The following is a 24765-nucleotide window of genomic DNA, read 5'->3' as shown; positions in this document are numbered from 1 at the left end:
GCAACAAGTGTTTTACTCTCCTTACTGGGTTGATTCATGCTGAATAGTTGAGAATTGATTGGTCAAATGGAAGCAAGTGAAGTTGGGTGATGTTTAGTGCACATGCTTATCACGTAGGTTGTTTCAAGGTGTGGTGATTTTGCATGGGACAAGGGCACCTGGATAAGTATAAAAGGACTATTGCTGTTCTTTCAAAAGAAGAGGTTCTTGTATGTTGACTATGAGCTAGCACTGCATCTTGAAATATATTTCCTGGCATCTCTCTGTATTCTTGAAACTTCAACCTCCAGTCTATGTTCAACTCTCAGCTCATCGTTAACTCTTCTATTGATTTCCTAAGAACATTGCATCCCTATAATTTTGCAAGTCTTGTACTTCTTATCGTTGATAACTACAATGGCTTCTAACCCACAGTGCTTAGCAAATATGCAACCCTGGCCTATTGTTTGTCTTCTTACCTTCACCATCAATGCAATTCCCATTGCAACTGGTAATCTTGTGATTGGGGCGGAGACAAGCTCCAAGCTTGTTATGACAGATGAGGACTATTATTGGAAAGGCAGTCACTGCTTCTGTATAAAAGATGGCACAGGAGCTTTATCTATGGATGAGATGTGCCTGACTTGAAGTCACTTTCTGTATAACAAAGATGTAACGTAGGTTGAGCAGCATATCGCTACAAGACTTGGTGATTGGATCCTTTCTACGCTAATGGCTAAAGGACACTCAAAGCTGGGCATGAGCCAAGCACGCTAGCAAAGAAGCACTGGGCAGAGCTGGACAAGCCCTGAGTCTAAACTGGGAAAAGGCAGTAGGCGTGGACGATGGCTCAGGGCCCTCAGCAAACATGGTGGCATGGCCTGTGGGTTTAGGAAGAACCTGCCACAAATAGTGACGCAAGACCACCATGGGAAGAAGGGGAAAGAGAATGCCTTATCGAAAATCCTGATCAACCCTCTTGATCTAGCTTGACCTCAAGCAACCTAGCCTTGAGGCCTTTTTTCTATAGTTTCCCTGTTCAAGTCATGACAAGCATGTGCTGTAGGCAAGGAGGAGAAACATGCTAGGGTTACGCGATACGCAAAATGCGGGGCAAGGCTGGAAAAAGAAAAGGACAAATGGAGGCAAGTGGCAAAAACTTTCTGAAGATGAACAAGCATCTTACATAGTTTCCCCTGTTGCCTGTCATCTGATGTTGTGGAATTGCTTGTGTTGATTCAATTTCCTTTCTTCTTCTCTCCTCTCATACTTGGGTTTACAGTAGTCTGTTGTGGTCTGTGCATCGGCTCAGTCATGTTCTGACATCTGACAATCGAGTATAACTGGACCACCTTCTTGTGGCTTTTCAGCCACTCGTCCACGTTCCTGTCTTGGACCAGCTCATCAGCTCTTGAATGATGATTAACACCTACAGCATTGGACTGGGAGTGTTTATTGCGACATTTATTGTATTATTCGAGCTGGTACAGGACTGTGTTCTAACTATCTTCTCATGGTGTGCCACACAATGTACGTCATTCATTCACCCGATATTATTCCGAGTGGAGCTGGAATCTCCACTACATAGGGTTAATGTTGGCCAGTATTTTCACTTTCTATGATTTACGAACGCGTCACACTATGTCAGAGTATTCATGCTAGCTGGGTGTTGTCTAGTCTTAAACGCGACTGAAAGCAGACACAACTTCTACAGTACCCACATTTCATGTGTCCCACTACACCTTGTGCTGTGTTGCGCATTCATGGATTCTTCTACTCTCTAAACCCTGTCACCTACACCATAAGTCAATGCACTGTCACTATCTCATCATCAGCCAACTGATCTCTAAGATTAGGATCTAGCAATCTTCCTTGCTGACTTTCTACCTTGTTTTATCTAATTTTCCGCTTCATTGCTGTACACAATCTCCACCCTGCCTTTAGTGTTCATCGTGTAAGTAATCTTGACTACCATTCTTTGCATGTTTTATACTGACTGTGTCCACTGCTACAGAAGAACCTGACTTGAAGCAGTTTGATCCTTTCGAGATGGCTACTTCGGCAGCCGTAGACCTTCCCTTCAGCAAGACTCAAACTTTCGCATCGTTCAAAGAGGTCTGCCGATACGCAAACTGGCCTGAGGATTTCCAATTTCGATCATGCTTCACCTTATACAGCCCAAATGCTTTGGACATGGATGTTGATGTTTCACAAATGAGTTTGCATATTATCGAATCTACAGCTGCGCAATTTCCAGAATTCAAGAGGAGACTCCAAGAACTTGAAATTCTGATTGGGAGTGCCAATCTTAAAAACTTCAAAATTCATCTTGCCTTGAGGAGCAACTTCGAGGACTGGGCTTCCTGCAGAGTATTCTCAGCCGATGCTGTCGAGAACATCTTGATTCCAGAGGTCAAGCTAACTATCCACCAAGCTAAAGAATGCACCAAGAAAGATTTCCACTCCTCAATCCCCGAGTTTCTCCAAGAAGCACGAAATGCATTCAAGGCTCCTGAAAGGGCTCATCATGGCCGCCAATTAGGCAGCGCTAAGCTCTGCCAGACCCTTGTGAACTACCACCGCCAGTTCAGTTTGGAAAAAGATGCATATTTGTCGCCTCACACATCCATTGTTGCACCCCCAGGCATAGGCAAAACATATACTGTCTCTCAGCTTGCTGTTCAACATGGCAAATACGTCATTTACTTGAACTTTGCTCCGAAGACGTCGAATGGCTTTCCTGGCAGGTCGCCTTATGCCTCTCTCATCCTAAGTGCCTTTGACACTGTAAATCATCTAGAAACCTTTCTGGAACGGCGTGAAGGAATGGAATCGCTATGGTCTCTAATAGTTGAGGCACTTCTACATCTTGCTAGACTGGCTCGGACTTTTGGAATTGGCCCTGAAGAATTCTTTGATTACCAAACTGGCGAGGACTATGCAAAACAGCAGGATCTTATCAAAAACAGCCTTGAGTTCGCCATACGAAATCCCCCATTCTCTCATAAGTCAGATCAGGAGGTTAACTGGGTGCCCTTTGATAATTATTGCAAAAGTATTTTCACTTCGGCAGGGTACAAGACAAAAGACGATGGTGAAAATAACGCTGCGGCTCCCGATAGTTCTATGCCTTCCCTCCAGTTTGTTCTCTGCATCGACGAAGCCTGGGATCTTTTGACTGTCGCCACCGATCCACAGAAACCTAAGCCGCTATTTCGCGCTCTCCAAACGGCGTTATGGAGCAGTGCTACGGGTGGTGAAGATACATTTTTTGGTGTGTTTCTTAACACAGCACCCGTGATATCCAAGACCTCCACTGCTGTTGCACACGAACCTAGCCAAAAGATCCCTATCAACGAACACCCAAATGCAGTCTCTTTCCCGCCTGTCTATGAAATATTTACCAGGGGTATCTTTGCCTCACCAACTCCAGCTCAGCTCACTTCGCCAAATACACACTGGAGAGATGTCGCCACTCTTGGTCTTCCCATTTGGGGGGCCCTGCTTCAACAGGGTAGTACGCTGAAAAATGTATTCCAGCTTAGTCAAGAAAAGTATGGCCCCGAAAGGACAGGCCCTCAGTCCGATGATCAAACAGTTGCACTTTTAACCCTTCTTTCATACCGTATCCCTTTCATCGTCTGCGACCCTTGTCTAGTGAAAAAGTTTGTCTCGGGGTGGATGCAAAATTTGGCATACACTTCAGGAGACCGAGAGGACCTCATCGTATTGCAACCGACTGATCCAATGCTTGCTTTGGTAGCAAGGGAGCATGGAGTGACAATGAAGCCATACTTTGAACAAACGCTCCAGGTATTCATCAATGAACTGTCTCGTGGTAGGATCAATGTCCGAGAGGCAAGTGAGCTCGTTGCAGGAATTGTCCTTCTTCTTGGATTTGATTCTACCTCACAAGGAAGGTATTTGAAGCCCATTCCTCTTCAAGACTTCCTTGCAAGTTTGTTTAGAAAACACCTTGTGCTAGACCTCTTGTCTCACTCTTTTGAATACGAACAACATGAGCTCAGGGATATGCTTTTGAATGGACAAGTATTTTTTAATCGAATTCAGAACCGAGTCACCACACCGAAAATGGTCGATCTTTACAATATGTACAGAAGCTGTACAGCCTGTTACCTTCCTACCAGCTTTAAAAAGGCGAATATTCTCATCCCAGTTTGGGTTCCTGAAACTAGGTGGAGAAAAAGCCGTTTCGGCTGTATTCTTGTCCTAATGAGAAATCAGGAAGGCCATTCGGCTACACCAATGATGCAGGACTATGCCTATCGCCATACTAGTGATGCATTTGATAAGCTTGGTTTTGATGATGATGTTCCTATCATTGGTCTGATGATGTGTCTACAGGGCCAAGTATGTAGCACTGGTGTTCGGGAGCCCTCAAAGAATTCGAGAAAAAATATCGGGGTGATGTTGTGTGTTGGCCTAGATCGCAAAGAACATCCTATGTTTGATGGACCATATGACGATCCACTTAAAGAGTTAAAGAAGAGCGTGTTGAGTTGGCTGGGCACACTTAAATTTGACGTCAATACCCATGAGCCAGAAGAGGACATGGAGGGTAATGAACTTGTCAAGTTCGAAACTGAATTCTATCCTTGACTCTAGTGGGCAGAGGACATGGCGGTAAAGAGTGGCTGTCATTGATATTTTCAATAGCTCAACTCCAGCCGCTTGAAGATTATTTTATGTTTCTAATTTAATTTGAACATGGCTCCTAACTAATCTATCGCTTTGACTAGCCTATAGATGATCAAGAGGGCTGTAGACAAGCTCAGCGGCTCTCCTATGGTTTAAGATTGCAATTCACAATATTTAGTTATCTGAGGTGGAATATCTTTTTTGCAAGGTGCCTGCCTGCCTACCTACCTACCCACTGGAAACAAGGGATAAACAAAATTCCTGGCTCCTGCTGGGCCTGCCACGTGAGGTTTCTTGATGGCTTCTTCATATTGCACCATTCATAATCCATGTGCATTGGTTACCAGGCTTTTGCATCAAAGTCATGGCCTATACTATGATAACCAGCTGGCTCTACACCCCACAAGTGTGACTATTTGATAATTGAAGTTAGATTCAGGACAGTTCATTATGTGAGCCTGCTGGTGATTCAATTCAAGCGTTGTCATTAAGATCGGGCTGTTGGCGCATGGGTCTACATGAAGCCACTACACCTTGTGAACCACCCTGGGCTATCCATTTTGTAGAGGTGCGATCAAGTGGCTCATGGCCTTTGTTGATCTGTATGAACAAAAAAAGGCATATCACCATAAGGTGCTGTTGGCAAAATAGTTAAAAGGCCAGCACATGTCACCCATTTCGAGAACAGAAGCAGCAGCGGTTAACAACAAAGCAGTCGAAGCAGTTCTTATCAGGACAGAGCAAGAAGCTGTGTTGGGGGAGATGGTCGACATCAATTCCTTCTACTTCCATTTTCCAGCAAAGGAAACCCAGAATCCAGAAGACGACCATAACGACGAGCCGATAGATTGGGTGGAGGAACTGAAGAAGGCTTTGAAGAAGTATGAGGAAGGCAGTTGGGAGGATGAGGAAGATGAGGGGGCTGCAATGAGAGATCTTTTCGCTGAGGAAGAGGAGCAGGAAAGTGCATCTCTGGAAACTCTGTTTACTGAAATTGAGGATATGATTTCAGAGACCATGGAAAATGACCAACCTCCTGCTTCTCGCTATTAGCTGAAGACTTGGTGGTCAATGGCAATACGGCTGCATGGTGTGAAAAAGATGAGTGAGCAGTTCCCTGTATTTTCTAAAGTTTTCATAGACACTGTCATTCGAATCATTTCAACTTAACACAAACTTAGAGTACCTATTCTATTGTGAGGACGTACTTAATGTTCTTAGATGAGAAAAAGAGGGTTACGTATGAGACTCACGTATCTATATGCATCAACGTGAGTGATTATGGCGCTTGTTTACTGTGGTCAATAGCTGCAGGGTTACAACTGTTGTATCATAGACGCAGGCGTAACACCCACACTTGTCTACCCACTAACAACTGCAAAGCGTCTTTGAGCACACTGGAGCACCCAAAGTAAAGAGGTTCTTCAATGTGAGGTGTATAGGGCAGCATACAGAGCTAGATGATAGTGATTTCTTTGCAATAGCTCTCAAAGGCAATACTACAATGGCTTTTACAGCTAGCAAAACTTCAAGAGAAGACAGTGACTGAACACTTGATTGTATGGGCAGAAATTGGCTAATGGTCTAGCTACTTGAGACCAATGATGTTATCAACATAGCTTTGTTGGGTTCTCTCAATGACTTAGGGGGTTGTTTTCTAGTGTCAAAGATCCCATCTTTTTTGGTATATGCACATCATGTTAGCAACGCCACTACAGAATGCTATTGAGCCAAGACCCTTGTTACCTATTGCACTTATGAGATAAATATTCAGTAATGCTGGACAGGAGTATATTTGGGGCTAGGCCCTGAGCTAGCATTGGGTCAGGTGGGACAGGCAAAGGGTTGCAAGTTGTTCCTGACTAGTTAGTAGACACTACTTAGACCTGTAAATAACTAGAGAGAACTACGATCAGGGCTACAGGATGGATTATACAAGCTTGATGAGTAGGATATTATATTAATGTGAATAGAAGGGTTATTGACTCAGTGGGCTCCTGCCTAGAGAAGCCTGCAAACACTATTTAATTCTAAGTCAGGCCAGGTCTTGAAGGGCATCGATCCCAAGGGCCTGTCTATTATAGCAGAAGCCTCTCTAAGCACCTAGTTGTAGAGGTTTGAGTAGATAAAAAAGACATCTAAATTGCTTCAGGGATAGATGTGGCTAGAGAAGAGAACAATATCAAGATCGAAAAGACCAAGTATCCTTGATAATGAGGACCATGAGCCAATGAAGCCAAATAGCGCCAGAGATAACGATAGAAAGTGAGCAGAGAAGCAGTATGAGAAGAGAATACAAAAGTCAAAAGCCTCATGTGATTCTGGTTGAGTGAGGGTAGAATCACAGAAGTTAGCAATAGTGCAAAGAAACAGGACAACACTAGCATTAACTTACTTACTGTGAAAGGTGAGCTCAAAACGACTGATTGTGTTAAGAAGCATACACTAGGCATGTACTGTTTACATGACAGTGCAGCCTAGGACAGAGTTGACCTTTTCAGAAGGCTTGGGAGAGGTGGTGGAGGTCTTGACAGTGGCCATTGTGAAGATTAGGTGGGGTTCTGACAAAGAGGAAAGTAAGGAATGAGCTGGTAAAAAGGGAAGAGGAGATGTAGAAGAGAAGGTTACTAGTGGGTGATGAGTGAAGGAAAGGGAACAGTGAAGATGGAGGAGGGAAGGCATGTTATTTATGCTAAACAGTTGTCATTAGACATGATATAGGGTTGGTTGACCTGCTTGATAGGAAAGTCACTGCCTAGCCAACACTAATTAGACTATACAACCTATGAAAATCTTGGACTGTTTCCTGATTCAGATGTTCTGTCTAGGTGAGCTACTAGACAGCACTTGTCTAACTGACTCCACTCAGCAGATCACAAGTCAGCTGACTTGCATCTTGGGTCCCATTCAAGACCGCTATCTTGCAGGCATGTTCCTTTGGCCTTGGGTGCTGTAATCATGGGTCCCTATAGCTTCATTATCTTGGACTACAGACTAGTGCATCAGAAGGCCCACGATCACTGTGGCTCATTTCCCCTATATCTGAATGATTCTAGCTGAATTTGGAGATCATTAAGCTCTGTCTCCATTTGATGGCTTTGGTTTTCATTCACATAAAGAGATGGCACTTGACATTGTCCTTCACATTCAATCCTAGTGTTTGAGCACTAGAACTAGATAAGGACAGTTAGATCTAAGTGACAATGATAGTTCACTCCACTTTTCCCCTTCAGGAGGAGTGCCATAGTTACCTGAAAGAATTTGAATGGCATGTGCTTAGCATTGTTTCCCTTTGTTCTTGTGTTATGGAATCTAAAAGAAGGATTTTAGATTAGTTATTGAGTTCTTTCATGCATCCCTTTTTTGTGTTTAAAACAGCTGTGAAAATCTGACTATGCCGATGTGTAGGTGTGACTATAGATCCATCTGGCCAAATTTGGCTTAGTGTCAGAACAATCTACTGAATTCAGTTACATCACTTTTGAAGTCACTCGTGATCCTATATAACTGCATGTGAAAGTGTGCTGGTGTACAAATTGATGAATTGGTGAAGGTTGTCTGTTAACTAAGCTGGAGTATCCGGGCTAGGGTTTACCCAGGGTTAATCCGACTGAAGGCAGATTTCCCACAATACCCATCCTCCATGTAGTTCATCCGACATCTCATCCAACAATGAGACTAATTTCATGTTGGGCATAATTCAAAATGGGATGATTGTCATGGGCATAGTTACATAGGTGTGGAAAGTTAAAGCTAGTACAGCCTCCTAAGTGCTTTGATCAGTGCACAGATACTACTTTTAATCCTCAATGGCTATGGAAGCCATCACTCTATTGAATTCAAGACATATTGTGAGGAGAATAAAATCATCTGTCTTTCCATGTCACTTCATTCGTCTCATCTACTTCAGCCTATTGATGTTGGATGCTTCAGTGTTTCAGCACACTTAAGAACGCTTACAGCCCAGAAATAGAACATCTGATCAGATGCTCTGAAATCTATGTCTGAAGACGGTTCTTTCTGGCCTTCCACACTGCATTTCAGGCTTCTATGGTGGAAAAGAATATCAAGCTCGCCCTCAGAGGGGCTAGGCCTATTCCTTGTAACCTAGAAAGTGTCACCTTTTAGCTTGATGTATAGCTATGGACTTCAACGCCTCCTGAAGAGGAGGCCCAATCTCGGTTAGAATATCCCGAGAGACGATTTAAGGCACCAAGGTAGCTCTTCAGAGTCGAGACGAGTACGTTGCTTAGGGAGCAAAGTTCAGTCAACAGAGAGAGAGATTCTGGCTAGTTTATATATCTACAAGAGTTATAGTGAACAAGAGCTACAGAGAGGAGTGAGGCTGATAGCAGTGAGCAGCTACAGAAATAATCCTGGAGAGCAAGGCTGCAGCGATATACCTAGCAGGCAAGGCTGGCGGTGAGCAAGGCTATAGCGGTGAGCAGGACAGCAGTGAGCATGGTCACACAAGGCCACAATAGTAGACATAGTAACACAGGGCCATCAGCAGTGTAGCACAAGGCTATAGCAGCAGTCAGGGCAGGAGGCACTAGCGTACTGTGACAAAAGTATTTATCCATAAGGTTGCCTTTTTGAAGGCTAGGATCATAGCTCTTGAACAGGAAAACAAGATGCTAAGTCAGTGCCAGAGGGATAAATGAACCCGACCATTGAAAAAAGGGGCCATGCTAATAGAGAAAGGAAATCGAGAAATTGATCACGTGGATGTTGGCGAATACGTTGCGGCCGAATTATCGAAAAGTGGTGGTTGGGGAAGGCTGGTGCGTCTAGGGGTTCAGCATTGTAGTGTCTGCAGCAAGCCAGGTCATCATGTAAAAATATATTAGGCAGCAATCGAGATATCTGGAGAAGAGTATAGTGAGTAATTCGCTGTGGTTTTATCGCGATTTCTATCTGGAAGGCAGAAAAGAAATGCGACGTATGCTTATCATGCACCTTAAGGAGACTGGGGGGGCTTTTCTTCGACTCACTTTGCATTTATGTTACACTAAGTAGGCATTATTAAGGTGGCTTAGATAAGTCTCAGGTAAACTTGTATCAGATAGACAAGGGGGCTATGGCAAGGCCAGAGTAAGAAAGAGGAGATAGAATCTGAAAACAATGATGGATAAACTTTAGCATTTTTCTTTTTACTCAACAGATCGAAGTTGTCAGAGAGACATTGAAGACCCGCCAAGATATAATAGCTCCTCCCTTGCTATTCTAATAAGCAAAACATAGATAACTTATATGACTTTTACAAACCCGATTCGCCCTTTTCCTTCAACCCATACCAGGTGCCTGCTGCAATGGACCAATATTTGCTCAGTAATATCGAGCGCTTTCTTACACTAGTTCAGAGATTCAAACCTCCTGCACTATCTAGGACCACTTCCCTTTCAGAGCTTACAGGCCTAAACCCAGATATGATAGTGGCGGCACGGCTTCGACCATTACTGCCAGCAGAACTAGCCTCTTGTCTCCCTCAAGGTGTCTTTCCAAGGCCTGGAATGCCTGGCGTGCTTGATGTCCATGAGCTTCGAAGACCAGTTAAGGGATTGGCACAGCTCCAGGTACAACCATACCTACCTCCAGTCTCTTCTTCTCCACCACGCCCAGCTTATTTGCTAATGTTTTACCCATGTGAGAGTTAACAGTCTAGTGATTTTCGTGTCGACCACACATTTGGCCCTGATGCTTCCACTGATCGAATATACAATGAAGTTGTGCAGTCGCTATTACCGTGGGCATGGAATGGCGGTATTGGCACACTGTTTGCTTATGGCCAGACCGGCTCAGGTAAAACCTACACAATAAGCCGACTGGAACAGCTTGTAGCAAATGAATTGATGAGTGGCAGGCTTGAAGGTGACCGAGTAGTGAATGTGACCATCATTGAGCTAGTGGGTAAAAACGCATATGGTGAGCTTTTCTGCGAAGGCCCCCTATATTATAAGGGGCATTGTTGGTCTTGAGAGATATTAATATGTTTTGACTAGACCTACTCAACGACCGCCGTCCTATATCCATTCTCGAAGATGCCTTTGGTGTCATCCAACTCACTGGCGCCCTTGAGAATCGAGTTTCAACTGCAGAGGGTATGCTCAATCTCATCGAAAGAGCCACAGCACTCCGGCGAACAGAAGCGACTGATATGAATGAAGCCTCATCACGATCGCATGCCATTTGCAGAATTCGTATCCAAAAACACAGCGCTATCAATTATGACGAAGATGGGATGCTTTATCTTATCGACCTCGCTGGCTCAGAAGCTGGTCGTGATACTGTCAACCACAACCGACAGCGCATGAGCGAGACTCGGGATATCAATGCTAGTCTCTCAGTGCTAAAGGATTGCATCCGAATCAAGGGCGAGGCTGACACCGTTGATACTAATTCGCGGTTAGGAGAGACATCAAAGTCTAAACGCAAGCCTCACGTTCCCTTTCGCCAAACTTTCCTGACCAAAATTCTCAAGCATGTCTTTGATCCAGCGGCACTCCGGCACTGCAAGACAGTTGTTATAGCATGTGTGAATCCATGTTTTCTGGATACATCAGCGAGTAAGAATACTTTGCGTTATGCTGAGGCCCTAAGGGTGATTTTGCCCAAGGTTGGAGAGACAAAGTACAATGCAAAGATACCGAGAACATGGAATAACGAGCAGTTGAAAGAATGGATACAGGATAATGTATGTGAATCCCCGCCCCCCTTGAACTCTTTGATCTACAATATGTCTTTATTTAATCTGGTCTTGAAGGGAGGCTGATGATTTCTGTGACTCCTGTCGTGTAGTCTGGCTCACCTCCTGTTGATGCCTCACTCCTTGCCCCCTTTGAAACAGGGATCCAGTTACTTCGACTCACCCCAGATGAGTTCCAGTCTCGCTGTGTAAAAACTCGGGGTGTGAGCATTGAGAAAGCTATGGAGTTCTACTTGAAGATTTGGCAGATGCACATTGACTCACAGAGAACCCAGCGACAGTTGCCAAACCCAGCTGCCACATCCATATCAAGGACTAATGGCGATTCTGGTGCAATAAGAAAGGCCCCTGTGCAACTGTCTAGCCTGAGTCTTGACCATGGTGCAGCCTCTATCCCATTCAAACAATGAATTCGACCTGGGATGGCTGTCAGTTGGACACCAACAGTCAAATTCCCCATTGCCTTGCCAGGCACCACCTATATGGCTATCGTGCTCTGCCCTATTACTGCTGCTGGAACAAATTTCATCGATACCTTTGGCAAGCCTGTTAGTGCCCTGTTAAATAATCTCGAAAGTGATTCCAATTGTCAAGATGGGCGGATGGCAGGCTTCCCCTGGCTTACCAAGGAGTGCAGGGTTGTTCTTTCACAACTTGTGTCTCTCTACTTCCCCAATTCATTGAGAAATCCAGGTTCAAAGAACTCAATCAGGTCTGACAAGGTTTAGCATGTTGGCATTGTAATCATCCAGTCATACAAGGTATTGTTGAGTCCATTTGGATATCATCAAATATCCTCTATTGATCAGGAAAAGGAAGAAACTGGGCTGCTCAAATGAGTAAGACTGTTAATGGGATTGTCTTGTGAGGGAATTATGTGGGGCTTGTCTTGCCTCCACTACAGCCTCGGGCCTAACAGGTCCGTGCAGGGAGTAGGCTGTTTGGTGATGGCAGTAGCTGTTGTTATAGGCTGGGCGCCTATGAGAAGGTTGAGCAAGGGTACAGGAAAGGATCACGTGAAGGGGAGACGTGTCCTTGGCAAATCCTCGCAATACTTAAAGAGGGGGAACACTCTAGTTTTTACTTCTTTCTCTTCTTTCTCTTTTTCTCGTTAGTTTATTTAACAATAAAACGCTTTAAGGTATACTTCTTGAGACATCAATAGCTAGCACCGGCAACAGCTGTCATGTAGAGATGCACAGGGATGGACTACTACATGAGTGATTGCAGATATGGCTGTCAAAGACATGGAATGGGCACATCTCTCTATTGACTGGATTGGGGTTTAATACCAGCACAGTTTGGTTGTAGATATGTCATACAATTATGCTCAGAGATGGTCAAAGAATTCACATTCAAGGGTAAACAGGGGAGGGGGAGAGAATGTGTCTAATAAGGGAAGTATTGCAGGGATAACTTGGCCATGTTCATCCTTCTCAATGGTGCACAGCCCTAAAATACCCATACTTACCGCAACAGGCAATAAATGTAATAGCTGGCAGGTTCGTGATGGCATAGACGGGCCGAACCTAAAAGCACTGGATGCATGCAGTTGTGGGATGGCTGGAGTGAAGTGTAAGTCGTAGGTGGAGTGTAGTGATGCATAGTTTCAGCCACACTGTGGCACAGCCACGTGACCGACCCACATCACATATTTATACCTAGTCCTAGAATTCTCTGTAGATAGATTAAAATGAATATATTCTCTATGCAAAATCACCACAACAAATCACCACAACATGGAGCCATGGGATGGGGACCTGTGACTTGTGAATGCTTGCAGCTTTAGTGGCCATTACACAGAGGCTGTAGTTATGTACAGTGTGCCACGCAACAGTAACTGATCAATATGGGGTTGACATAGGCGAGACAATGAAGCTTATACGACAAGTTCAATGTGAAGAGTTAGGAGGCAAGCTTGATGGCAGTTTCGATCTCCTCGAGATGTGGAGATATGGAAGAGTGCTGGTAGGTTGTCATTCAAAGTTGTTGTAAGAAAAGCAAGAGAAAAGCAAGAGAGAAGATGCCAAAAACGCAGATGAGAGTGACTTATTTCTTCATTAAGGAGTAAATGTGTTCATAGACTAATGATGCTGACATACAGGCCATACAGTGAAGCCAGGTGGAAACACAGTGGAGTGAGTAAAAGAATTGCACCCTGATCAATAACATGAATGTGACAACTGCATTAATATTTGATAATCTGGGATCGATGAAAATCAATCAACATAGTGCGCCCAGACTGAGCATCATGCGTCACATTCGCCTCACGCACATCGCCGTGAACAACTCCAAGCGCCAGAAGCCTGGATTCGAGATTGTTAACAACACCATAGTCCATTTCCATGACTGGTTCACCTGCATATGATAGCAAGAGCATTTGCCTAATAGGCTGGAACCCATAATTGAGTGTCTGTTGCATTGACACATGGCCAAGACAGACTGGAACAACTTCACCTTGTACAGGTCTTAGTTGATCATACACCTTCAATTCATGCCGGATGAATGGTAAGGCAAGGTTCAACATGCCTTTGCCAACAAACGTGTAGCCATATGGATGAGCTGTGAGCTTCACAAGAATCCCAAGTAGACCAGACTTATTGGGTTGTACTTCACAATCAGAGTCCAGGTTGGTGTCGAGCTGGGCCTTGACAATATCAACAAGCTGGGACAGTGAAATTTGGTGCTTCTTATGGACAGAGGCAGAAGAGGACTCAAAACTAGGCTCCTTGCAGTGAAGATTGACATTTGGACATGATTGGTCAAGATAACCTCCATTGGCCAGACCTAAGAGACATTGCTGTGAGCAGTACTCAGGTCGAGGAAGTCGACATGTGCTGGAATTGGTATATGAGTCGACATGTACTGCCTGCTTCTTCTTGGAAGGGTCGTGCTCATGTTGGCTTGATGACCTGCCATCGGGTGGTGGGAATTGTGGATATGGGTTTCGTAGTGAAGACGAACCAGTATTTCCACTTTCATTCCCTTTGCCAGAACCAGACGATGGATCAGATGGTGGCTTTTTAGACCCATGGAATCGAGGAAGTCTATTCTGTATACTTGCAATTTGTTGTACTGAAAGATTTGTAGAATTAAAAGCCAGCTGAATCATTGTCATAACCATAGCGTATGGGGTGTTTTTGATACCATTCTCTAGTGCTGAAGATATCTCACTGTCCTGAGCTGGTGAATCGTCTAGGCCATGACATGGGATATCACTGACATCTTTTTGATGAACACACAGATGAAAATAAAGCTCTGATGGCTCTTTGTAGTTGATGTGAAGCAAAATGGTAGCTTGACCAGTTGAGAGATAGCCGTACGAAAGGCCGAGAGTAACCATATAATGGTACGTCTGTACTAAAGCATTTGTCACCAGTTGGGATCTAGGCGGGTGCTCTTGGTTTTTCAGGTTCTCAATCTTGCCAGACGCTGGTGAGCTTGCTCCAGGATCTATTGATTCAGTAAATATTCTGCTCCCTGAATCAACAATATCCTTCAACACAGAACAGAGTAAATCTGGGGTGAATACATGTGCAGGCTTGTGTTTGATAACTAGAAGGTTTTTCACATTTAGGGATTTATTCACTTTTGATACAACAGTCACTGGCTCTGGAATATCAGCTCTAATACTGGAAAGATCCGAAAATTCGTCTGCTGAGTTCTCATCATCTGAGCCCTGCATGTTGTACTCATGGACCTGTTCGCAAATCTTCTTGATATATGCTGTGTTTGGGTGGAATTCAACTTTCTCCACTTCTTCGGAAACGATCTGACGCCAGGTACTAGCGATTTTGGCGACGGGAAATTCAATAACCAAGGAACAGAACAGTGAAGATTCAATTTCACTGGCATGTGACACTTCTTGAGCCATCCCTTGCACCGCAGAGGCATGTGAAAGTGGCGGAAGCAATAGCTTATCACCAAAGGCATTAGAAAGATCAGTGAACTTTTGCTGGTGAAGCTCTGGAAACTCGTTCCATGGCAGCAGCTTCCTAGGACAGGTGCGACCAAGAACAGATGTTGAGCTTGCGGCAGTGGTTTCCGGGCCTTTTTGGCGTACTCTGAGAGTTTGAAAGCAGTGCGCGTAGAGGTGGTAAATGTGTGCGTGGAGGGACTGCTTAGCTGTGGCGGCATCGGCACGCTTCTTTTCGGCATCGGCACGCGTCGTTTCAGCATCGGCACGAGCGTTTGCCGCCACAAGCTTTGAGTCTTTTTCATCGATAAGAGCCTTTGCTTCCACAAGCTTTGAGTCTTTTTCATCGATAAGAGCCTTTGCTTCCACAAGCTTTGAGTCTTTTTCATCGATAAGAGCCTTTGCTTCCACAAGTGCAGCCTTCAATGCTTCTATATTCGTCAAATCTAAATTTTCCATTTTGTAGGGCCGATTATTTCGTTTTTAAAGCAAAGGTCGTGCTGAAAGAACAATATTTAACTGTTGAAGAAGAGCATTAATGTTGCATAGTGTTAGCAATAGACATAAGTAGCAAAGAGGTTACTGTTGACATTTGACACCTAGGTGATGAGAATTGTTGTGACATATGTCTATTTCATTCCAATTGATTGAGGACTAAGTTCTAAATCTCTTCACAACATCGTGCGCCACGTATCTACATAACATGTTTACCCGACGTTATTCCGAGTGGAGCTGGAATCTCCACAACAAGAATCCATGTCATAAATCCATTTCACGTGACATACTTACGTAAAAAGCTAGTTTACCCCGCTCTCTATTGATCCTTGTTGTTATGGATTGTCTTTTGTTAAACTTCATTGTATTAAGGGAAGAGTTTTCTCTCACGAGCCACATCGTGCTATACATATCTACGTAGTGTATTTACCCGATGTTGACCCGGATAGTGGCGGAATATCCACAACACTTGTCTCCTTTCCACAGATAAGAACCTTGTCTTATCTATTTTTCCTGAACCTTCTCCAGGGCACTCATGGATGTTTTCCCAACAGTAGAAATTGGTCCTTATTTTTTTTATGTAAAGTTCATGAAAAGCTTGGCTACTCCTTTGTTTCTTTATTGGATGATTGGTGTTTGGTTTGTTTTCATTCTTTCCTTCCTTTCTTTGTTTTCTTTTTCTTTTTTTTTTTTTTGCCTATTGTTGGATAAATGTTGGATAAACTACATGGAGGATGGGTATTGTGGGGAATTTGCCTTCGGTCGGGTTAACCCTAGGTAAACCCGAGCCCGAATACTTCAGCTTAGTTGTCTATAACGGAAGAACTTAACACCTTAGAGAATAAATAGAAAGCAAGCTTCACCATAATGATCAATCTGTATACTAGCACAGTTCCATGTGCGGTTGTACAGGATCACGGGTGACTTCTAAAGTGATAATATCTGAATTCAGTAGATTGTTCTGACACCTATTGTACTTTAACCACAGTTAGAGTGGAAACGAGCAACAAGGCAACTTGGGAGCAATTGCGCTTCGCTCATCAAAACTCTATAGTGAACCTTGCAGAGGGTTAATTTCTGTCCAGTAACCAGTCCGGCATCATTGGATCTCTGTGATTCCCATAGACGTTAAATATATTCAAGTTCAAGCTCAAACTTGGCTACTCCTCTTTTCATACATACTACCCCTTATTTAGATAAGCACGTAGTGTCATTGGTTTACCTAAACTTCATATGGAGCTCGTTTGGAAGTCTGCTTTTTAACATCCCCCCCACTCTCCTGGAGTTCTGGATAAGTGGGTTTCTGCGGCCATTGCCCTAAATTCAGGCATCTTTTGTGGACCCAGTGGTTTTGTTAAGCCATCCGCTGCCATGCTACTGGGACAAATCCGATTTTTACTAAACCTTTTTTCACCCACTGTTTGACAGCATGGTACTGTGTGTCAATGTGTTTGGTACCCTTCTTAACTCCTAATGATTTAGCTATCTTAATGGCTGCTTGATTGTCTCTGAAAACCAAGGTTTCGTTTTTCAAGTATAAACTTTGGCATTCTTTCATGTTGGTCTCAAAGATCCCAATGATTTTGTTTAGTATACATCATAAGTGTATACCCTCTTTCACACATGGTACTCAGCTTCTATTGTTGATGTTGCCACAGTTGCTTGTTTCTTGGAGCTCCAGCTTATAGCCCCCTCCAAGTCCAATGAACACTATCCTGCTGACTGACCTGTGGTCTTTTGCATTTGTGTAATCTGCGTCACTGTATCCAACAATATCCATCCCCCCCTTGACACGCTTCGTAGCATATGGAAAAGTTGGATGTATCACGCAAGTAGCACAGCACTCTCTTGAGCCATTCCATGTGTTTTGGTGTTGGTATTGCAGACTTGACACAGCAAATGCTATATCTGGTCTTGTCATGTTTTCAAATAAGACGGATTTGCCGTCCTTCATTAGAGCCATCACTGAAATCAAGTTTTCAGTCAAGCCTGGCATGTATAACACTTTCAACAAAGTAAGACTTTTATTTCCAGCTTCTATGACTACTGACCCAACTTTCGACGCCTCAATGTTTCTCCCACCCACCACTTTAACTGTCTCTTTGGTTTCCTGTGCGTTGTTCAACACTGTTAGCTCTTTCGTCATATGACATGAGCATCTGGAATCGATCACCCAGTTGTAGCATTCAGGGCACTTACTTTGTTGAGCGTCTTGGGTGGCCATTTGTGCCTTCTGATTCGGATTGGTCCTCTTTTTAGACCAACAGTCTGATGCCTCATGTCTCTTTCTATTGCAGTTGGAACATTTGACCCTTGGTCTGTGTCCCTTCACCTTCTTGTCTTCTTCTTCGCTGTCGACACTAATTCGAACTTTTTCTAATAGTTCTAGCGTCTTCGCATTGGTGTATTTCTCGCGCCTGCTTTCGAGAATAGCCTGTTTATACGCTTTCGGGAGGTGCCATGTAAACAACCTAAAAACATCATTTTCTTTCATTCTGTCCTCTTTCTTGGCATCATGATCGAAGTTGCGATTGTGGATCGCTTTGAAGTAAGCCCAATTGCTTTTCATGTTCTTCCCTTTTGACAAAGGCGCTTCCAGCAGCCTCTTGTACTCCTCGTAACACTCGTCCAACGGGTCCAGGGCGCAAATTTCTTGGGTCTCATATGATCCATACAAGGCATCATCATCCCTAACTAGGGCCTGGTGGTATCTACCCGAATTCATGTTGAGCAGACTCTTCACTGCTTCTTGATCTTTGGTGTAGTTTTGTTTCTGGCTTGCGCGATGGGCATCGGTTCTTTCCACATCTTCCATGGGGTCTTTTTGAAAAAGGTAGTGCAGCCAACTGTTCTAGAGCTAGACTAGAAGGCTGTCCTCCCACTCATTTGTTAGGGCTGCGCCTGTATGTGTAAGGGCGATGCCCATTGGTCTGTGCGAGACCCCACCACACAGAGTTTACCTATAAAGAATCCCTAAGCGGGTCGCTCTGATGCTAAAATTCTAATGATGAGAGATGGGTTTGAATCCTATAACTATGATGTGATAAGAGGCAGAGACTAGCACAATAGTGTTAGATGAGAATGCTGATGTCTTAGGATGATATGATGGTGGCAGCCAAAGCACCCTTAGCTGATTTTGCATAACCCAGCCCCTGCTAATACTATAGCTGTGAGATCGAGAGGGAAATGAGGATGCCTTGTTGACAAATGGTGGTGGAGATGATTGTTCAGTGTTCAAAAACACTGCTTGGTCCACTATCCCAAGATAGCCCTCAAGAGTCTGCAGGCACACACCAGAAGTCACATCCTAGATCTTGGCTGTGGAGTCATAAGATCCTGATGCCAGTCACTGTCCATCATTTGAGAAGACCACTAAAAGAATAGCATGAGTATGGCCCTCAAGAGTCTGCAGACACGCACCAAAAGTCGCATCCTAGATCTTGACTGTGGAGTCAGAAGACCCTGATGTTAAGGTCGTGATTCAGAGGCTGGATCTTCGCAGCACTTAGGACTAAGGAATGAATAATTCACATTGAAGAGTAAACTAGACTAACAGTTGATTTCAGCTGTGCTAGATAGGTACTTATTATTGCAGTTTAGTACTGAACATGGAAGGCAGTGAAGATGGGTGGAAATACAGGGGAGTGAGTGAAAGAAAAGGACACATGACTGGCAAGCATTTTAGATAGTTTCTTCCTCTCCTCCTCATCTGACAATAAAGTCTTCAGATTGGCAAACTCAGTAGCAATTACTAGTCCTGTAACAGCTTCAAAGTTCATCAAGTGACACCTAGACCTCAAGACGTGTTTTTTTTTCAGAAACACAACTATAAGAGAGCTAAGTGTGAAGATCCAACCATCATCTGCAATTGGTTTCAGCTTGTGGTGAACACGATCGCAAAGTATGGCATCCAATCAGATGATAACTATAACTTTGATGAGACTGGTTTCCTTATGGGCATGATTGCAAACGGAATAGTCGTCATGGGCTCAGAAAGGTGTTCAAAGCTCCAAAGTGAATCCTTGAAGCCCTGAAGTCTCTTGGGAAGGGCACAAAGGCAGTTATGCATCGGGTTGCCCTATTAGCTGCTGAGAACAAAGACCTTCGGGAGACAAATCAGATGCTTGGCCGGCATCACTGGGCAAAAAGAGCTAGGCTACAGAATAGAGGGTTTGGACAGTACAAGAAGGAAGGGAAGAAATTGATCAGATGGATATTGATGCGCAGGTAGTGGCCGAATCATCGCGGAGTAGTGGTCAAAGGAGGTCAGCACGACTGGGTATTTAGCGTTTGTAAGGGCTGCGCCCATTGGTCAGCCTTTGGTGATTGTGGAGCACCCCCCTTCAGCAGACCCACAAGTCCTGCCGTTATAAGGACGCTTTAACCCCTCATGGTACTTTAGATTAGTTTCCTTTCCTTTCCCCTCCAATGTGTAATATCTGATTATCTCCAGACCTGGTCATATGAAACTATCTGTGAACTAACCCGCGACATTATTACACATTCTTTAAAAACCTAACTTCTGAAATTTCTATTTTTTTTTCCTCTTTTCACCCATTCTGATAAAATGCCTGAGGTTACCAGTGGTGCCTCTGTAAAGCCCAAACCCCTGACACAAGATGACAACGCGGCCCGACTCCTGGCCAAGATCGAGGCCCTTTCGATCGAAAACAAGCGCCAAATCTGACCGATCATTGCAGATATTGAGAAATACGATGGAAAGAGCTCTTTCCAGTTCAAAATTTTCTTGACTGACATCAAGGAAAAACAACTGCACGATTGTGAAGCCCACGGCGGAGAAAGGGGCTTCATGAATTACACTTACAGTCGGCTGACTGGGAAGGCGCGGGCGAAGGTTGTCCCACACATGGAGACTTATTACTCCATGAAGGATGGAAAGAAGGCCCTGAACGCCTTCTACACTTTCTCGGATCCAAGTGCTCAACAACTGGCTTTCGATAGAGCATCGTCAATGAAGATGGGGCGTCGCTCAATGGCCGACTACATCTCGGAAGCGTAGCAAACCTTTCTCGAAGCCAACGGAGAAGAATGGCCCGAGTCAATCAAAATTTCGTTCCTCCGGAATGGCCTTTCTGCGGAGATGTCAGATAAAATGATCTCAGCCAAAAACTACGCAACCTTCAAAAACTTCAAGAAGGACCTTCTCGTGGTGGCAGCAAACGTTGGGGCCAGTAAGTGTCACGGGTTAGTTCACAGATAGTTTCATATGACCAGGTCCGGAGATAATCAGATATTACACATTGGAGGGGAAATGAAAGGAAACTAATCTAAAGTATCATGAGGGGTAACGTAAGTGCATAGGAAGTCGTGAAACATGGGAAATCGGAAAAGAATCCCGCAACTCCCTTTACTTTCCCTTTTTCAACTATTTCTCAACCACCAAGTATGCCACAGTTGCATAAAGAAAGAAATATAATTCTCGCCCTTCAGGCCCTTCGAAATGACCCAAAATTACGCATTTATCGCTCTGCAAGGATATACAAAGTCCCGTCTAGTACCCTCTATGATCGATATCACAGCAAGCCTTCTTGGAGCGATATTGTCCCTAAATCGTGCAAACTATCTGATCTAGAGGCACAGGTTATTGTTGAATACATTATCAACCTAGGGTCTCGAGGATTTCCCCCTCGGCTTCGTGGCGTGGAAGAAATGGCCAACCGACTGCTCGCCGACCGCGACGCGTCACTGGGTAAACTCGAGCCTGAAGACTCCAGCTTAACTGTGCATGATGGAAGAACTTAACACTTGAGAGAAAGAATAGAGGAAAAAGCTTCACCAATTCGATCAATCTGTATACCAGCACGGATCCACGTGTGGTTGTACAGGATCACGAGTGACTTCAAAAGTGATTTAACTGAATTCAGTAGATTGTTCTGATAGATATCCATATGCATTGATTTATGCAAGAACCCTTGTTCGCACCTTGTGTGTCATGTTGATCAAAAGGAAGATTGACATACAAGTAACTAGTAGGTTGGCGAATAAATGTGTGGTTCGCACTTGTCCAGAGCATGAAGCTGCAGGCTCTATCACCAGCCAGCCCTCCTCAACACAGCGACGACCCTTAGGTCTCCCAAACACCGCACAACCCAGCAGAAACCGGCTCACAGTCTATTTCTATCCAAAGTCGGATCGCCTGTCATTATAGCAGCTCTCCAACACTCATTTACAGCGCTATGGACCGACCAAATTACCAAAGGGGCAAAGCCAATAATGCGCCAGATAACCCTTCTCAGGTCTGGAAACAAGATGCTTCGGGAGGCTAATCATGCTTTAAGCAAACAATGAAGGGCTAAAAAGAATTTCTCCAGAAAGAAAAAAACCTTAACATGAAGGATGGACATGATTTTCTAGACCAAAAGGATGTGGATGGGCAGCTAGGGCAAGAGAGGCACGAGAATAGCAGCCACGAGCACAGGACTGCGGTGGCTGTTCGGCACTGCAGTCTCTGTGGCGAGACCGGACACAATGCATGGACGTGTGGGGATGATTCAATAATAGTGGCAGGGTTGCTCTGAAAAGTTTAAGTTTATGCTTTTCGTTGTGGTGGTGTAAGATAGTCTTTCTGGTTGCAAGTGTGGTGGAATTGGTCCACTCGCTTATGAATCACGTTAGGGTGAGTTTCATTAGACCCAATGCCAAGGCCCGTGAAGTGGGAATGACTAACAAGATTATACTCTTTAGCTCGAGAGTTACTAGTAATTGGCCAATTTCTAGAGCCAAAGCTTTACGGCATCCAGAAATTCAAGGGGACAGGCTGAATGTCAGACTGAAGAGAACTCTAGAGCGGACGCCATGTTTCAGGTCGGATAATACCCCAAAGTTTAGCCCCCACATTCGTGATCTTGGGCTCAATAGAACACTAAAGATGCGGAGACGGTATAAGGTGGTAGCTAAGAAGTTTGAGGTGCAGCAGCAGACGTTGACAGCGTATGCCACGTGGATCGCTAGCCTGGAGGAGGAACTAACTCGTCTGAAAAGAGGGAAGAAGAGGAAGGCGTTACCTAATCCCAATAACCGCTTTGTTACCTCAAGCGAAGCTCTAGTGCTTGGAGAAGATCTTTCGAAAAAGAAAATCAATAGAAGCTCTTCGGAGGATTTGCGGTCAGAATTAGTGTCTGCTTCCATTACTGAAAGCATACCACCTCAGCAAGCGAGCCACCAAGTCTAGGGGACTAGCCAAAAGAGCTGAAATTCAATAGACAAATCAATGAAAAACTTAACTATGTGGGGTAAAATCTTGCAAATAGCTTCTATTTCCGCCGAATTGTGTACAAGTGAAATATCCAAGTTTTGGTGGTGCATGGTAAGCTTGAAAATTGCTATATTATACATTTTGCCCAGTATCTATGACTCTATGCTGCTTTCACATCACGACTCAGCCCTGCCTTCCTGAGGGCAACATTGTGCCTCGGTATCGCCACGTTGCCATATAATGCAGTTCTGTAGACGTTGGAGGCATATATCCTCTCGTATTCTGCTTTCCACTTACCGTGGTATTTAAGAGCTGGTGATGAAATTAGCACTAGTGAAGACCTCACTCTGGTCCATAACATCAAGAGATTCAGCAGACCGAAAGTCTTCGTTAAGTAGCAGGATCTGCTTAACAAGTTTCTGGCCAGGGAAGTCCATGACAACAATACCGAAACACGTGCCCCGTTCATCCGACAGATAGTCACCCAGATGTTTGTTCATTCCAACTTTAGGAGCATTTCGAGCAGCAAAGTTAATGGGGCTCACACCATAACTAGCTGTAGTGTGCGTGATGTGCAGCTTGGTGGAGGAGTCCGAGGGAGCTTCGCGAAGATGGGATTTGATATCATCCCATTTCGAGTCCATAAAAAGGGTACCAGCAGAAAATTTACGACTATAGCTAGACACGGTATCTGCGTTCCAGGGAAGACCATAACGGCCGGGAGAAGTGGTCTCGAAGTTCTCCAGGATGAAAACCTTGCCACGAAGATCACCTAGAGTGGGTATCTTAGTAATGGGCTCGTCGCCCTTGGAGTAGATACGGTTGACAGCGCGATTGCCAAGTTCAGAGCCAGGGGCCAAGTAATGTTCAAGGGAATCGATGAATGATTTAGAGCTTTTGTGCACTCCACCCATCTGGATGCGTAGAATGACGGTTTCAGTCTGGTGAAGGTCCAAAAAGTCAAATATCGTCGTAAGGACATTCCCAAAACTAGATGCAGTTTCAGAAAGTCCATGGTAGACCATTAAACCTTTTTTGGTAACCTTGCAAGTAATGTCAATGTATCTGATGCCACCATAAAGTTGTTGCTCCAGAGGCACGTTTTGGGTCTGCATCAGTTTGCTTGTAAGACTGTCCGTAACGGAATTATGGGTGCCTGGAATGGCCAGACTCGACAGAGACCTTGAATCGTCGATAATGCTCATCCAATAAGCATTATTGCCCTCATTGACATCAAAAGACCAATCATCATTGATTTTGTTGAATGTAGCAGCTTGGCCAACGGCCAGACAAGTCAGTGTTGCAAAGAAGGAGAAGCGCATCTCGATAATGGAAATAACCAAGAACTTATATCAAGTTGCCGTATAGATCAACAGAATCGACAAGGGCAGATTAGGAGGGAGTATGAATGACAGTGGACTGATGGAGAAGAAAAGTTATATTCAGTCTTGGAGAGTGGACAATATGCTGTATTAATAGTTGGATAATGACTGGCCTTTTAGTAGACTTCACTCGATGAGATTCGAATTTTAGTGCTGGCCACAATAACAGCCAGTCTATAGGGTCAGCAAGAGTCTTCTTCTACTAGGGATACAAATTATACAGGCTGCGATTTAACAACTTTGCTCTCGGCATGTTTAATTAAGCCTTCTGTCAATCCAAAAGTTCGTCTAGCGATAGTCGTAATATTATCAAAGCGCAAGCCGGAGGGCATTCCGAGGCCTTAAGCTGTAGTCATCCAAGGACACATGTTGGCTATTGCATAGAATCTAGGATCACCTTTGAACCCTGTGC

At 44.3% G+C, this 24765-nt stretch overlaps 6 protein-coding genes across 6 annotated transcripts; 4 read left to right on the top strand and 2 right to left on the bottom strand.

The window, feature by feature from the left end:
- Window positions 1-2028: 2028 nt before the first annotated feature.
- Window positions 2029-4599, top strand: HOO65_080158 (uncharacterized protein; the record flags this gene model as incomplete). The annotated part of the gene is made up of 1 exon (XM_071001481.1): window positions 2029-4599. The coding sequence occupies one exon, from the start codon at window positions 2029-2031 to the stop codon at window positions 4597-4599; it is 2571 nt and encodes an 856-aa protein (XP_070856388.1).
- Window positions 4600-5304: 705 nt separating this feature from the next.
- HOO65_080157 (uncharacterized protein) lies at window positions 5305-5691 on the top strand (the record flags this gene model as incomplete). The annotated part of the gene is made up of 1 exon (XM_071001480.1): window positions 5305-5691. One exon carries the CDS (start codon window positions 5305-5307, stop codon window positions 5689-5691), a length of 387 nt encoding a protein of 128 aa, XP_070856387.1.
- A 4259-nt stretch (window positions 5692-9950) lies between these two features.
- On the top strand, window positions 9951-11754 carry HOO65_080156 (uncharacterized protein; the record flags this gene model as incomplete). The annotated part of the gene is made up of 4 exons (XM_071004228.1): window positions 9951-10214; window positions 10299-10440; window positions 10641-11332; window positions 11437-11754. The coding sequence occupies 4 exons, from the start codon at window positions 9951-9953 to the stop codon at window positions 11752-11754; spliced, it is 1416 nt and encodes a 471-aa protein (XP_070856386.1).
- Window positions 11755-13532: 1778 nt separating this feature from the next.
- On the bottom strand, window positions 13533-15719 carry HOO65_080155 (uncharacterized protein; the record flags this gene model as incomplete). Its single annotated transcript, XM_071001479.1, has 1 exon — window positions 13533-15719. The coding sequence occupies one exon, from the start codon at window positions 15717-15719 to the stop codon at window positions 13533-13535; it is 2187 nt and encodes a 728-aa protein (XP_070856385.1).
- A 5149-nt stretch (window positions 15720-20868) lies between these two features.
- On the top strand, window positions 20869-21518 carry HOO65_080154 (uncharacterized protein; the record flags this gene model as incomplete). Its single annotated transcript, XM_071004389.1, has 2 exons — window positions 20869-20947; window positions 21349-21518. The coding sequence occupies 2 exons, from the start codon at window positions 20869-20871 to the stop codon at window positions 21516-21518; spliced, it is 249 nt and encodes an 82-aa protein (XP_070856384.1).
- Window positions 21519-23276: 1758 nt separating this feature from the next.
- Window positions 23277-24293, bottom strand: HOO65_080153 (1-phosphatidylinositol phosphodiesterase; the record flags this gene model as incomplete). Its single annotated transcript, XM_071001478.1, has 1 exon — window positions 23277-24293. The coding sequence occupies one exon, from the start codon at window positions 24291-24293 to the stop codon at window positions 23277-23279; it is 1017 nt and encodes a 338-aa protein (XP_070856383.1).
- Window positions 24294-24765: the final 472 nt, after the last annotated feature.

Source organism: Ceratocystis lukuohia (genome assembly GCF_044167205.1).
Source record: "Ceratocystis lukuohia strain C4212 chromosome Unknown Supercontig8_pilon, whole genome shotgun sequence".
NCBI classification, from domain to species: Eukaryota; Fungi; Ascomycota; class Sordariomycetes; order Microascales; family Ceratocystidaceae; genus Ceratocystis; species Ceratocystis lukuohia.
This window is presented reverse-complemented; position numbering and strand designations above follow the sequence as displayed.